The sequence below is a fragment of the Nyctereutes procyonoides genome, unplaced genomic scaffold (genome assembly GCF_905146905.1).
Source record: "Nyctereutes procyonoides isolate TBG_1078 unplaced genomic scaffold, NYPRO_anot_genome, whole genome shotgun sequence".
NCBI lineage: Eukaryota > Metazoa > Chordata > Mammalia > Carnivora > Canidae > Nyctereutes > Nyctereutes procyonoides.
The window spans coordinates 36,444,497-36,459,622 of record NW_026575046.1 but is presented as its reverse complement, the minus strand read 5'-3'; the positions used below and the strand labels follow the sequence as shown (position 1 = coordinate 36,459,622).

Genomic DNA, 15,126 nt, shown 5'->3' with positions numbered 1-15,126 from the left:
ATAAAAGGAGCAATCCAAACTGGTTGCATTCAACTTTGAATGTGACTTTGAAGAACATCTTTCAAGCCCAAGTTATTTTATGGGGAATCGTTTTTAAATGAGTCAGTATATTTAAAATTAAAAAAAAACAGATTAAAAATACTCTAATGGCCTCTTTAATGTGGTTAGTAGTTACAACCGTGCTCACCTTATTCCTAAAAAAGCTTTAGTCTATATTTTTGTTTTTAATGACTAAGGCACTTGAAATCTCTCCTCTATGTTGTTAATTATAGATGGTTAAAAACAACTTTAAGATGACATTCTCAGTTAGTTTTTTTATGGTGCTTTCAGGAGGTACACGTGTGTGCCCATCACTTGGAAATGGAAACCAGACAAGTGTGATGCATTGCTAATTTTAATATGAATCAAAGACAAAATTCTCACCTGGCTGCAGTCATGTGACTTTGATGAAGAAAATGGATATCTTTATAGTGTTGTGTTCATTTTATATCTGTGCTCAAAGTAGACTCCTGGAATGGCTCCCTAATGGTCTGAACTAAAGCCTTCCTCCTTATCCAACCTTATTGGCTTCCTCCTTCCTCAAACCACAACTCCTTAGTTTGGGATTCATCTTAACTTATACTTTACTCATACTGAGTTGTTAGCTCCTTATACTCATAGTGATGTTTTGCCTCTGTACTCTTACCTTTCTTATGCCATTGCTTCTTCCACAATGTTTTTTCTTCTCTCTGTGCCCATATTTGACTGCCCTTTAAGATCCAGTAAAACGCCACTTTTGTCTGTGAAATCTTCCCTTATAGTTCAGATACTTAGTATTTCCCTTCATCCTAAATTTACATGGTCTTATCTGTGCCATATTATGTTTCTTCTAACTTTCTGTCTTTTGTGATTTAAGGGGATGTTCTGTCCCAAGCAGGATCCATGCTAAATTCAGCTTGGTCTTCCAGTGTTTATTTAGCACAGATCCTTACATGTCAGGGGTATTAATTTATATCAATTTATTCAAAACAATGTTGAATGACACTGCCCCTCCCTCCTTCCCTCCTTTCCTTCCTTCCTTCCTTCCTTCCTTCCTTCCTTCCTTCCTTCCAATGCTCCTTATTAGCAACTGTTGTATTCAATAATGCTTCAAAGTGTCAGTACCAGATAGCTAGATTGCAGTTTAGTTTTTGTTAATGCATGTGTGATTAGATAGTTTATATTTAGATATATTTATTGTGTGATAAGGATGCACATATAAATTAGTGTGAATCTGTTGATTATGGTGAAGATTAAGTAATAATAAAACTAGCACTTTCTAAATGATTAATACCAATGAGACCTTCTCCTAAACTTATAGGCATATGTCAATGAATCCTTAGGTTAATTAAATAGCTAGCCTCCTCCCGCTGTCCAACCTTCTTCTCAGGTAATGGGACTGAATGCCAGAGAGGTTGAGTGACTTTCCAAAGGTTCCACAGCCAGTCATTTGCAAACCTTGGACTTAACCCAAAATCTGTGTGACTCCAGAGCCATCTTTTAGCAATCTAATAAGAATGTAGTAAAACCTCACCTATTCAGAGAGACTGTTCTATAACCTCAACTCTCTCTCTCTCTCTCAAAAAAAAAATTAATAAAGAAAATAACAGACTTTGGAGTAACCAGAACAGTAATTTTTAACAAACTATCTTATCTGTTTCTCCAGATCATAGCAAATCAGAAGGAGCAACCAGAGGCAGGTTGTTAGAAGCAGGCTCAGTGACAGCAGAAATGACAGCTTAATGTCAAGGGCAGAAATGGAAAACCTAAAAAGCAGACGCAGAGCTATATTACTGTGTGGCATATTAATGACTGTTCGTAATGACAGTGGCCCTGAGTCATCAAGACAGAGATGGCAATTATATTCAATGTATTCTCTCTAAAACAGCAAGATGGGGGTAATGCATCCTCAAAAGACTTCCAGTGAAAGCAGCTGTCGTGGCACGTTATTAAAAGGGGTTTGGCTCTAGTTTTCTGTGGAGCTCACTTCCTGAAGGGACATGTTAAATGAGGAATTACCGAATCTATGTGCGAGTATCAGCGTTTACAATATGCAAATGTCAACTCAGGTGGAAAAAAAAGGTTCAAATGAATCTCTGTTTAGTACCTTATAGCTTTAATATCCTTTTCTTGGAACTCAGAAAGATCTTAAAAGTATTTTGTTGAAAAGTGAGTTCATTCCCTGCTATCCCATCTATCAGTCTTTGGCTTTTCTATTTTTCCTTCCTAATTCCATAGGCAAAGATTCTCCCCTGCAAACAGCCAGCTTTGATACAAACACTTAGTCTCTTCCATAAATGTATCTGGCTTTACTTTTTCTTTTATATTTTAATTTTCAAACAAACATGCAGCAACTCAGGACTCTAAGCCAGACCCGAGTAGGGAATGATGCCCCTTCTTAACTGAATTTAGGAAAACAAACTGAGAAAGAGCTCATTGTGCAGTTTCAAACCACAGACGCTGGCTTTCCTGGTGTCCAGTCCTCTCCTTCTGGAATACTCTGGACCTCAGGAACTCACCAATGCTTTTCCAGCTCCCAGATGGTCAGGATGGGATCCAGTCTTTAATGGGGCCCAGTGGGCACAAGATTTATATCCTGGGAAAGAGCTAGTTTATTTAAAAAATAAATTACTGAAAAATAAATAAATAAATCAACGTGCAAAGCCAAAGGTATAATGTATTTATTTTCACTTTTTCCTCCCAAATCTGTTATTTTGAAATATGATCTTGTTGCTGTTTTGTTTTGTACAATTAACTGCATTGATTTAGGGACCTGGTTAGTTTCTTGGTCAGAAGAATTAGGTAGTATATTTTCGTGAATGCTTAATGAGGATACCAGGAAGCTTGAAGTTTTTTTGGGAAGGAGTAAAAGTAAACAGATTTTTTTTTAGTTAAAAGTTTTTTGAGTGGAATGGCATTGATTATTTATTTTTTGTAGATTCACAAGTGACTTTATTGACTCTTTATCCAAAATTATTAGTGGTGGTTAATAGCATTATGGTATTTATTCCTTCAGTGTTCAGCAAGTATTTATTGAGTGCCTACTGGTTCCCACGCACTGTTAAAACTAGAAACATAGTAGTGAAAACAAGAAAGACAATGTTCGTCTAGTCATGGGCCTTTTATTCTGGTTGGGGTTGCAGACAATAAATAGGAAAATATACCTGCATCTCTCTACTCTGTCTCCATCTATAGCTCTGTATGAGGGGAGTTTCAGGCAGTGTACAGGAAGGCTGCTGACCATTCAAAAGCTTAGGTTTTAAATTCCTCATTTAACTCAACTCCAAGACTTTAGTTTCAGGTCTCCTCTGACATTCATACATAAAGTTTCTCTTTGTGAATTCATGTGACCCAACATATTTTGTTAAACATTGGTTTAAAGTTATTTTCTTGAAAGGACAAAAGGAAACCAGAATGTTTGTGAAACGGTAAGTGCCTCTACTGGCTTTCTCTCACGTTCTCTGAGAAATCATATACTGCCTTTGAGACAGGCAATTCTGGGGAATGAAAAAATCTGTGTTACGAAACCCAGAGAACTCTGATTAGGGAACAACCAGAATACACTGAGGGACTCAAGAGAGAGATAGCATCCCCTGATTTATGTTGTATCCACTTCAGGGAAATAGAGAAATAATATGGAGGTTCAGTCAGTATAGCTGCCCGGAATATACACTTTTCATATTTCAACTTCCTTTAGGAACTCCTGAAAATAATATATTTTAAACACCATACTTAACTATAGAAAGATGAATGTTCCAGAGTAGAGGAAAAATATGTTTGCTGGTTTGGTCACTACTACTGTAGTGTCTCTTTAAAAATCCTTAGTCAATTTGGTTTTGAAGCTTTAATTATGCTTTTATGTTACAGTTTTCTTATTTAAATGTCTGCTTCATGTCCATCACTCAGCACCCCCTGCCTCTCTCAAAAGAGATGGATATTATTATCCTAATTGAGGAGGAGGGAGAATGCTGTGAGAATTATTAATACATAAATTAAAAAAATTAATCTGGAAAGTGCTTTAGGGTCCCTAGAGAAGCTCTATCCAAACACAAAGCATATTTAACATTATTACAAGCGCTCCCACAGAGCAGATAGGCCAGTGCAGTGATGAGTAAACTGAGGCACAGAGTATGACAATGGGTGGTTGGGCCAGTGCATGTTAGAACCCTAACCCTTGGGACGCCTGGGGGGCTCAGCAGTTAAGCATCTGCCTTCGGCTCAGGTCGTGATCCTGGGTCCGGGGATCAAGTCCCACCTCGGGCTTCCTGCAGAGAGCCTGCTTTTCCCTCTGCCTATGTCTCTACCTCTCTCCGTTTGACTCTCATGAATAAATAAATAAAATCTTTAAAAAACAAAGAACCCTGACCCTTGGGGGTTGCCTGGGTGGCTCAGTAGGTTAAGTGTCTGCCTTTGGCTCAGGTCATGATCCCAAGGTCCTGGGATTGAGCCCGGTATCCGGCTCACTGCTCAGTGGATAGACTGCTTCTCCCTCTCCCTCCGCTGCTCCCCCTGCTTGTGCTCTCTCTCTCTAATAAATAAAATCTTAAAAAAAAAAAAAAAAGAACCCAGACCCTTGAGTGAGTGACACCTAAAGACCACTGCACCACTGGACAAGAGTCCACTTTAGGCTTTTTCTAGTCTTGAGTGTTAATTATTTCTCCAGAGAAGAAGCTTTTCTTTCCTTTTAACCCCTTCTCTTTAAGTCTTTGCTTGTTTGGACTGTGTATGTGTGTGTTGAAAGTGATTAAAGCTCTAAAATATTAAATCCTAAAGCTAGTAAGGAAAAAAATCACTAGTGTGCTTTCTAGTAATCTCAGTTATTTTTTTGGCTTTGTGGCTTGGAACTTGAAGTTGCATTTATTTCATATAGTCCCATTGGTTAGAAAATATACATAAAGGCTTATCTTGGAATTGCTTCTTTGTTTTGCTGAGGAATAATTCTCATAGCTTCTCAACAATGAAAAAGACTATTTTGAGTACCGACTGTACTTCCAGAATCTTGGAGGATGTAGGAGAGCTGCAGACCTGTCCTCCTATCCTGTCAAGAGTGGAGATAGGTTACACGTAACAGCAATTATGGAAAAACCATGAGCAGTGGTTGGGAGGAACAACTTTGATTGTACAATGGTGGCTATCAGTCAGGCAGACTTGCCACTTCTTCATCATATTTCTTAACTTGCCTAAAACTCATCTTCCACATCTGTGAGCCAGCCCACCCCTGCCCCTAATGCTGCAGGACGGAAATTGCTGAAGGAGTCTTGTGCAGCACTTGGCACGTAGTTAGATGTGGGAAAAGGCCACTGTGGCAGAAGCCACAGTTGAGGACAACCGTCCTCCATTTAGTATGAGCTAGAGTGCTACTGGCTCCCAGAGAAGAAAGTGATTCTAAAGACTTGCCCTTTTTACCCAGAATTCTGCATCGTGTTTCCATTAACATTTTTAAATACTTAGCTACTCTCTTTTACCTCCCATGCGGGTCCTACTTTTGATCCTGCAAGAGGCTTTTATAAAAACTATTTAGAGAGGGGCACCTGGGTGGCTCAGTGGTTGAGTGTCTGCCTTTGGCTCAGGTTGTGATCCTGGGGTCCTGGGATTGAGTCCTACATTGGGCTCCCCACAGGAAGCCTGCTTCTCCCTCTGCCTATGTCTCTGCCTCTTTCTGTGTGTCTCTCATGAATAAATAAATAAAATCTTAAAAAAAACTATTTAGAAAATTATCCTCTCTCACACCCTTCTTCTGGGTTTCCAGAATTTGCAAACTACCTCTCTGGAGGGCATCTACCTCTCTGTGCCCTTCACAATCCTCTGTTTATCCACAGAGGAGCTCCTCTTCCCTGTTTCTTGCACTTCTGTGGAGGATAGGCCCCTGCCACCTCCTCAGCTTCTATGCTTCATCTCTCGCCATGAGCATGCCTCACCTGGCTGGCAAGCATAAGACTCTTCTGCTCCTGTGCTCTCACTCTGGAGGAGAGAAATGCTCACACCAGAAGCTTGGAGGGAGTGTGAGCCCTGCTTCCCCAAGTCCTTGGTGTGCTGGCAGCCTCTTCTGGGGCCTTGTGGAGACCATGTATATCTTTTTATCAGAACGCCACCCTTAAAAATTATTTCTTCTGATTATAATATGAATGCACTCTTAATTGTTGAGAAGTGAGAGAATTCAGACGGCTATGCAGAGGAAAATAAAACTACCCATGGCTTTACAATCTAGTGGTAATGATTCTTGGCACTTTGATGATTTTCCTGTTAGTCTTTTTTTCCATGCAAATATATATCTAATTCTTGCATAATTAAACACAATACACATTGCACAAAACTATATTATTCTACATTTGATCTTTAGTAAAATTTTTCTCATAATGAAGGTAATACCTGCGAATGTACAAATTTATTTATTTCAGAATTATTTACGTGATTATTTCCTGTTAAGCACACACACACACACAGATCAACACACAAATATATACATACCCACATAAGGAGAAAGAGGGAGAAAATGAATCACATATCATGTCATCAGTCCAGAAATAAATAGTTAACATTTAGCATTGTTCTTTTGTGGGCTACTTTCTTAGTGTTACTTTCATAACCTTTTTCTTTCCTTTATTTCTTCTTATTCCTTTCACAGGAGTCACAGACCCTTAGACATCCTCTTCTATTTTACCTCTTAGATGAAATCTGACTAGAGGTCTCATGCAGGGACCTGAGTGTTGAGCTAGTTGGATATTCATTTTAAGAGCAATTTAGGGATAAATTAAATATTATCAACAGTGAACTCTTATGGATGGGTATTACTATGCCTAATGGAGTCAAATCTCTTGTGGAATTCTGTCCTAATTTATGTGTGTATTTATTTCAGAAATATTTTGGGAATATCCTATATGTAGCACATAAAGTTAAATACTTTAGAGGATACAAATATGAGTTAGACTGTCACTGATCTCAGGAACTATCTAATGAGAGAAAAATGTGTAGGAAAATCTTCATGGCACATAGCAAAATAGAATGTTAAGTGTTATAGAGTAAATGTCATAATTATATATACATTCTTACAAAGGTGCCGATAACTCTGACTTTTAAGATCAAGTAGATCAAGTATAACTTATTGGAAGAGAGAGTATATGGTCTCCAAGAACAAGTAGAATATCAGTAGGGGAATGTTTAGGCAAGGAATGAAATGAACAAAGCAAAGATGTTAGGCAAGGCTGTGGTGTTTTCATGGATCTACATGCCCTATACTCCAGAATGGAGAAAGGCAAGGTGGGAAGTCGAACTAGAAAGGGAGATTGGCTCTCAGGCCCTGGAGAGCCCTGAATATTATGCCAAGGAGTTTGGATTGTATACTGTGTGTAAAGGGGGCACTTGAGGGTTTGAGTAAGTCAACAACATGATGAGAAGACATATTTGAAGAAGATAATTCTGGCAGAAAAAGTAGAAGTAGAGAAAGACCATTTCAAAGGCAATTGTACCATTGTAATTCTCAAAGAAGGAAATGGTGAGAAGAAAGTGGTAAAGCAAGTGGAGGCCAGTGGAGGAAAAATCAAAATGACTAAAAGAAAAACTGAAGGGAGAAAAAATAAAGATGATCCAAAGAAGTAGCATTCCCTTAACTGAGAGTGGGAACATGGGACCAAAAAATACGTTTATAAGTAGTAAGATGATAATTTAGCTTGGGTCATGTTGGGATCCAGGCAGCAATTAGACATGTTCAAGGAGATTCTGTTACTCTGTTGCTAATAAAAGTTTGGTGCTTGGCCAAAGAGATCAAAGCTACAGGTGTAGATTTGGAAATCTGTCTAACTGAGGTGGTAGAGCCAGTGAGTAAACTCAAGAAATGTTAGGCAAGTAAGAAGAAAATGCCGAACAAAATTTGTAAAATGTCAACAGTTAATAAATTGGTAGAAGGGAAAAGCTGGTGAACAGAAACCAACGAATAAGAGAAGAACTCTAGAAAAACACTTATTTAGAAGCAGAAGATACTGGTTTTCTTCCTAGTGTTTTAAAACACTGTTAGTCAAACCTGCTCGATCCTCAGCTTTTCTCATCTGGAATACATATCCTGCAAGGATGGGTTTTAAAAGAGAGTGAATGTGAAAGTGCTTTAGTAACCCATCAGACATGCAAGTCGTAGGTCTTATAATTAGTGTCACAAAAGTGAGGAAAGTAGAGACTCCCACCAAGGGAGAAAGTAGTGTCAGATTCTACCGAGTTTCATAAGAATATTTATTTTTAGCTCAACTCGTTTGGTTTGTGATTTAAGGAAGTTAAGTCAAGAGTGAATCTGTTCTTTAATCACTTAGAACAGCATTTCCCAAAATATGGAGCATGTGGCTCTGGTGTTACAGTAGAGAACTTTGGATTTGACACCAGACATTGAGCAGAACTTAATCATACAGTGAGAAAGTTATTTTTTTGTTTGTCTTAATCCTTCAGGTTTATGTTAAGGGAGAAAGTGTCAGTTGGGGCAAATAAGTCTGTAGCATCTAATACTAGCTAGTTTCCCCTTTCAATAAACTCCTTCAGGTTGTGAGCGTTACTTAGTTAGAATTTAACAACATCATATTAACTTTAAAATTACCATCTCTACTACCTTCTCCTTTTTTCAGGGATACCAGTTTTCTAGTTCGGAGAATGTTATCAAGTTTCCTTTAAAAATAAGCTATTCTAAACAAAAAAGTAATTTATTTAAAAAATATTAAGTACATAATTAAATAGGTGGTATACAGTTTTGTCAAAACTGAGAAAGTAATATTCCAATAATGAGAGTTTGGAAATTTTAGATTTACCAGAGCCCTTCCCCTTCTGTTGTTTGGAGTAGCTGCCTTAGTTCAACCAGATTAGAACAATGTGGGAAATTATCCATCTTGGGATGGTGGTGGTGTGGTGGTGGTTGTCTTGGGTTCTAGACTTCCAGATCTAGACCCTGTTCCTCCTTTAAGATGTTGGGTCAATTTTTGAAGCCAGAAGATTTTTCTAGAATTTTGTGTCTTCAGAAGTTAAAATGAGAGAGTTAGTTTTAAATGATTATAAGAGTTCCTCCCAGCAATAAAGCCAATGATTAGTAAATAAGCCTATGCTTTCAAATTGATATAAGTTAGAAAAAATGTTTTTCCTCTGTAAGGCATCAATATCATATGTCAATGCCAAAGGTTGTTTGCAGACTAACATCCACAGCAAGGAAAACATCAACAAATTCATTCTTTAATGATAATTCATATTCTACCTCATTTGTGAGGGATAGTTATTTCCAGAAGGAATCTCTGCTTTAGTTAGGGTGATTGATTAAAATTGAAAGTGAAATCGTAAAAGAAAATTTGTTTCAATTTCCTGAGCCTACTGCTTTCTACCAATACCCCACTCTTAAGCAGTAGTTTCACTGCAGTCCTATAATCAATTCAGAAAGCCCATGAATTCTGTTACTCAGTGCAGCAGCTCATAGGTCATAAGTCCTTATAATGTAAAAAGGTGTTTCTATTCATCTATTTACTAATATCTTTCCATCTTTTAAAATTTATTTCCTCTGAGAGGGAGGGAAGGTAAGTAGATTCTCACTGGCTGGAAGTTCTCCTAAGTATTATTGTGAATTAATGTAACTCTACATCCCAAGTAACTCTTAAAAATAGAAGCATATTTGGAATCTAACAATATGGTGACTTCCATCATCAAAAATACAGCCACGGATCGGGCAGCAAATGAAAAACGGATATAGAATGGGGTTAGAAAAAAATACGCACCCCGTCTTGGGATCTGAAAAATTTGAGTTTATTACTTCCTTTAAAAAGTTTCCATATGAACAAGTTCTTCTCTATGATTAAGTAGGAATCGTTTGTCCCAGTCATTTCTTGAACCGCATCAGTGTTGAGTCTCGCTCTAACTTGCGCCAACAGGGATTATCCTTGTGCAAGAAGCTTAGCCATTTTAGGATCGTGTTTTCACATCTGAGGAAAAAAGGGATGATAATAACAATAATTTGGTTATTGATTTGACCAAATTAGTGTCCGTATGTAAATTCCTCAGCAATGTAGTAGATACTTCTTAGGTACTCACCAAGCATTAATTCCCAACATTGCAAAAACACTCTGACCAGTTGAGATTAAGCATGCACTCGATTTTGGAAAATCATCTTTTACTGCCCTTCAGAGCCTCTTTCCTTCTTTTGTTCTCTATATAATAGTAAACTTGATTTCCTGATTTTGATGCTTACAGATTAGAAGCACAGAATAGAAGGTGGAAAGGATGCTGGGAGAAAAAAGGCAAGAAACTGAACAAAATAGAAATAATTTAAAAATCAAAGTTACCCAAGGCCATTTAGTGCAGGAGAAAACAGTCCCTCATACCCTAGTAGGCTTTTCTATATTACAGCAAGATATGATAAGGAGTGTTCCAAATGACAATCTTGATTCATCAAGGCTAAATTAAAGTATATATATACTTTGCTTATTTTACAAAAAAATACAATGATTTTGGAAGAAATTAAATATGAAAAGGACAAAATTTTAAGTAAATACTTTTTTGGTATGATTTTCCCATTAAAATTTCGGGCAGGGGTTCCATATAAGCATGATTTTACAGAAATATCTATTGTGTGTCCTCAGCAAATAAGCCAGACTTCCACACATTCTACACAAAGGGACAGGCATTTCTAATTACTAAGTTAAAATGATTTTTATGTAGATGGCCTCTTCTTTATGTTTCAGAAAAGAGCATTTGACAGAAATTACTTGTGGACTTTCACAGTAGCAGCTTTCTCAGATTCTTTTCTCTGGGACTTGGTGTTAGGATAGTTTACCCAGGTAGGCCCCAAGGGCGGACACCTTGATTCTCATGGTATCACCTGTGATTTTTCAGGCAAAACATTTGAATTGAATTCATGTGATTTGCACATTAAAAAAAGAAAAAAAAAGCTTTTTCTAAGTTATCTTTGTGAGAATGGTACAAACACAAGTCAGTACAAACTCAAGTGATAATCCATTGTATACTGACTCAGTGCCACAAATATCGAATTAAGTGAATCTGATAGGAGTCAAGAAGTGGGCAACATCAGATACCAGAGAAGAGAGATCATGTGGAATCCAGCACCATCGGAGGTCAAGCAGTCAAATACCAGGGCTGAATTTTTCAAAGAACCAGATAATGCCCGTTTTACGACCATTAATAACATTTCAGTTATATAAACAAAGATAAGACTAATAAAAAATAAATCCTGCTTCTCAGTGTAATCGGATTGCCAACAGGATTCAGAAATGAACTTCCTCATTGTGCATGTGGCATCTCATAACGGACCAATGATCATTCTGCAGCCCCCTCCCCAACCTTCCATTTCCCTTTTATGGACAGTCCTTAGTTCTGCCAGGGAGCTGTTCCAGGGAGGCAGATTCTTTGGTTTCCCCTTTACAGCTCTTTGATTGTGCCTCTGGTAGTTAATGCACCAAATGGTCTTTAGGGGTATTTCATACGTGTGCTCTGCAGCTAATCAGAATGCCTTGGCCCACTGATTTCCTACTTCTGTGTTTTCCACATGTTTAAGGGCTCAGTTCAAACACCAGGCCCACCAACTTCTGGAGAGGCATGGTAAGAGCTCAGCTCTGATTTGGGTGTCTGCCTCAAACAGAGATTTTTCCAAAGGATATCCTGTAGTAGATGAATCATTCCATTAGGCCAGGTTCACTTTTCAAACCAGGAAGCAGAGTGCCTGCTGTGTAGGGAAACTCAGATAAAGTTGTGGCTGTGCTCAGAGTGCTTGTAAATATTGTTGCCAGTGTCTTTGATACAGGTTCCATCAAGATAGTATGTAAACACTGACAGGTTAATTATGTGTTTTAAAGCTATGTTTATTGAGAGCTGATGGGAAGGCTCTGAAATGAGTCTTCTACATATTGCAGTGACAGTTTTCTCCCCAATGTCTTCCCCAGCTGATTACTCCTCATGCCATCCGTGTGCAGACCCCTCCTCGGCACATTCCTGGTGTTGTAGAAGTCACATTGTCCTACAAATCGAAACAGTTCTGCAAAGGGACACCGGGGAGATTCATTTACACAGGTAAGAACCACTGCAGATGGTGGACACAGAGTTTTCTCCTTGGCCTTGTGAGTGTTTTAGTTTATCTTGTATGTGTATGTGTGCATTTTATTTTCAAATCTAGTTTCTAAGACACTCTTTCTTTGTCCATTTCACCATTGACCAAAATACTTGCTGTTATTATCATCATCATTATTTAAGAATTCATCCGGGTGTCCATGTTGACTGAGAAGATCAGTAGAAATAATTGGTTGGATACCTAAAGAAGCAGCATGAGAAATAAGGAAAGGAGGAAGAAGTGCTAGAGAATCCTGAGTCTCCCTGAATATTAAGCCATCTGCATTGGGGTTTATTTGCTCTGTGGAGTAAGGATGTGCTTTAATGAAGAGTACAACTTTCTTCTGGTCATAACTAGAGAATTGGTTGTCTCCTATTTCACTGTGGGTTGGTACTTTCTTCTCCTGTAAGCTGCATTTGGCCCTCCCAAAACAGCCTGGGCACACAGACCTGCCCTGCAGTAAGAAACCAGGGTTGCAGAGTGAAGATAAATTGATCATGCAACAGATGGAGAGAACCAGGCAGGTTCCCTGTAGAAATGCAAGTATCCATTTCCTAAGTGTCCTGTGTGTACTTTAGGAGATCCCCAGATTGTAATGTGCTAGCCAGACACCACAGATCTTTTTATAATTAAGATTCTGATTCAGTAGCTCTGGGTGGGATCTGAGACTCTGCATTTCTAACAAGCTCCCAGGTGAGGTTGATGATCTTGGTCCATGGACCACACCGGGCATAGTGACATTCTATACCCTCTGCTTACTACCTGTCGTCCTAGGTAACTGTCTCCAGGAACTCGTCCCACACTTCCCTCTTCATTCAACAGAGGACCACAAGGTTTGACTAAGTATAGAGCATAAGTTGCTTTCACACAAAGAAGCTTTGGAGCAGTGAAGAGATAACTCTGTTAATACATCCTAATTATAACCATACAATTAAATGGACAAATTTTACTTTGCTGTGACATTTTACCTCAAAGCACCTTTCCTTTTGTATTTTAATACTAGGAACAAAACCAACCATGCTTGTTAGTCTCAATTTCTCTCTCCCTGCCTCTCTCTCTCTTTCTCTCTCAAAATTATAAAAACAATTAATGCATCCTGACCCTCGGAAATGCCTCCCAGCCCTTTAAACAAAATGCAGGTTTGGTGCCTGCCTGACGATTAGTTTTAGTTAATTGAAAATTATAGGATTGACCCAAGAGGAAAATTTTGTTTGCACTCCAATCACTTTTACAAATTAAGGAAAATTACCACAATTTTGTTTAGCTAAGGTTTCACACTGAGTTCAAGAAATTAGCTCAGCCATCCCAACAAAGTCAGCACTTTGTTAGTGAGCACTTGAAAAAATAATAGTCTATCTGGAGTTTTGTGGTGTATACAAACGAAGCATAGAGAAAGCTATGATGCTTTATAGAAGTAGGCCAAGTGTTTTTAATTAGGCTCATTGGTTCAGCGTAAGTTTTGAAGAACAATCAAACTAGCAGATTAGCTGTTTCTTTTAAAGCTAGGATTTCTTGCCATTCATTTTTCCCATGAGAACTTCCACATAGCACTATTTTTTTTTTTTTACAAGCCTCATTATGGGCCTGCAGGAAAAGGACCAATTGAAACTTCTGATACTGTAACATTCCCCACCATCATTCCGATGGATGGGAGCTTTTCACAATGTTCCTCACTGAACTCGGTGTTCTGGAACATATTACAAAACCACAGAGGCCAAATGTTTTCTCTGAGGAGTTTGGACTCTGTTTTTGGCCAAAAACATTTAGGCCTTGCTGGCTGCTTATTTACTCTGCTATTAAGAACAAGAAAAAGGAGAAGAAAAAGAAGAAGAAGAAAATGCTTGTGTGGTGGGAGGTACAAGAGGCAATCAGGCATGATTCCGCTTTGGTGACAACATCCCTGCCCATTAATGGTTCCATTTTGTGGTCAGGTCTCATTTAGAAGAAATTATTTTTAATCAGTGTTCAACAAAATATCCCCTTGAGCCACCTGGCCATAAAAGTTAAAAAAAAAAATCATCCCCACTAAATGACTTAAGTTCTTAAAAAGAAAATAGCAAGGGACCCATTATAATTTGGGATTTTTTTTTAACCACTAAAAAAAAATTGCCATCAATTCAAGAAATCACATCTTGGAAAACCTGTATCATACAGGAATTAGGATCAAAGATAAAAGCGGCAGACTGGCAAGTCTAGCAGAGTAGTTAGTGATAACAGAGAGAAATCCTTGGTGTTCATGCACATGTGTAAGTGTCCGGGAAATTTAAAGTATGAACAAATGCTTCTGCTGATCTTGCCTCAAGCTGTGGGAAATAGACAAGAAGACATGATCTTTTAAGTGTTCTAGGAGAGAGTTTAACTTCTCTCTGTGTTGGAAAAATGACATTTTGAAGAAATTAGCACAAAAACTTCTCTACTGATAAGAGTTGGCTCTTTAGCTCGCGGTGACGTTACATCATTTCTAACAAAGGGGAATCTCTGTTGGTGAGAGACACATGGCCTCTTGATTAGCATTAAATGCCCCTCCCTAAGGTCACTTGTTCATGGCTGGTGCTCCTGGCCCCAGTGATTTACTTGGTTTACCTCTATGCTTGTCACCACTTACCAACCAAGGCAGAGAAGGGTCATAAAACCTTTCTGTTCTTTATATCCAAACAACCACTCAGGTCCTTGTAACCATGCAGGCATCTTTTTCTGTCTGTCCACAGAAGCTCCCACTTCATTTTCTTTAACTTCTATAGCATTTCAAGATGTGAAGCCTGATTTTCTGGATGGGCTGAGCCAACCTTTTTTCTTAGTGGAATGTCACTTGGAATTTTTCCCATTAAAAAGAAAAAAGAAAAGGAGGAAATATCCGAGGACTGAAAACTCACAACCCTAATTTAAGCACTGTTGGGTTTTCTGAGTGTTTGGGAGAGTTTGGGTGTGTATATGTGGAAGTCTCTAAAAATCCCTAATTGTTAAAAAAAAACACACACACACACAACTGAGACAGGAACAGCATGGCCTAATCTATGCAAATAAAGGCAGACTTT

The 15,126-nt window shown here is 38.3% G+C and overlaps 1 protein-coding gene across 4 annotated transcripts in view; it reads left to right on the top strand.

The window, feature by feature from the left end:
* Positions 1 to 15,126, top strand: part of EBF1 (EBF transcription factor 1) — a 385,879-nt gene that overhangs the window by 296,623 nt on the left and 74,130 nt on the right. For all 4 annotated transcript variants that reach the window (XM_055325553.1, XM_055325552.1, XM_055325551.1 and 1 more), the window contains exon 10: positions 11,928 to 12,054. In XM_055325553.1, coding sequence (XP_055181528.1) covers positions 11,928 to 12,054 — 127 coding nt within the window. The remainder of the gene's footprint in view (positions 1 to 11,927; positions 12,055 to 15,126) is intronic.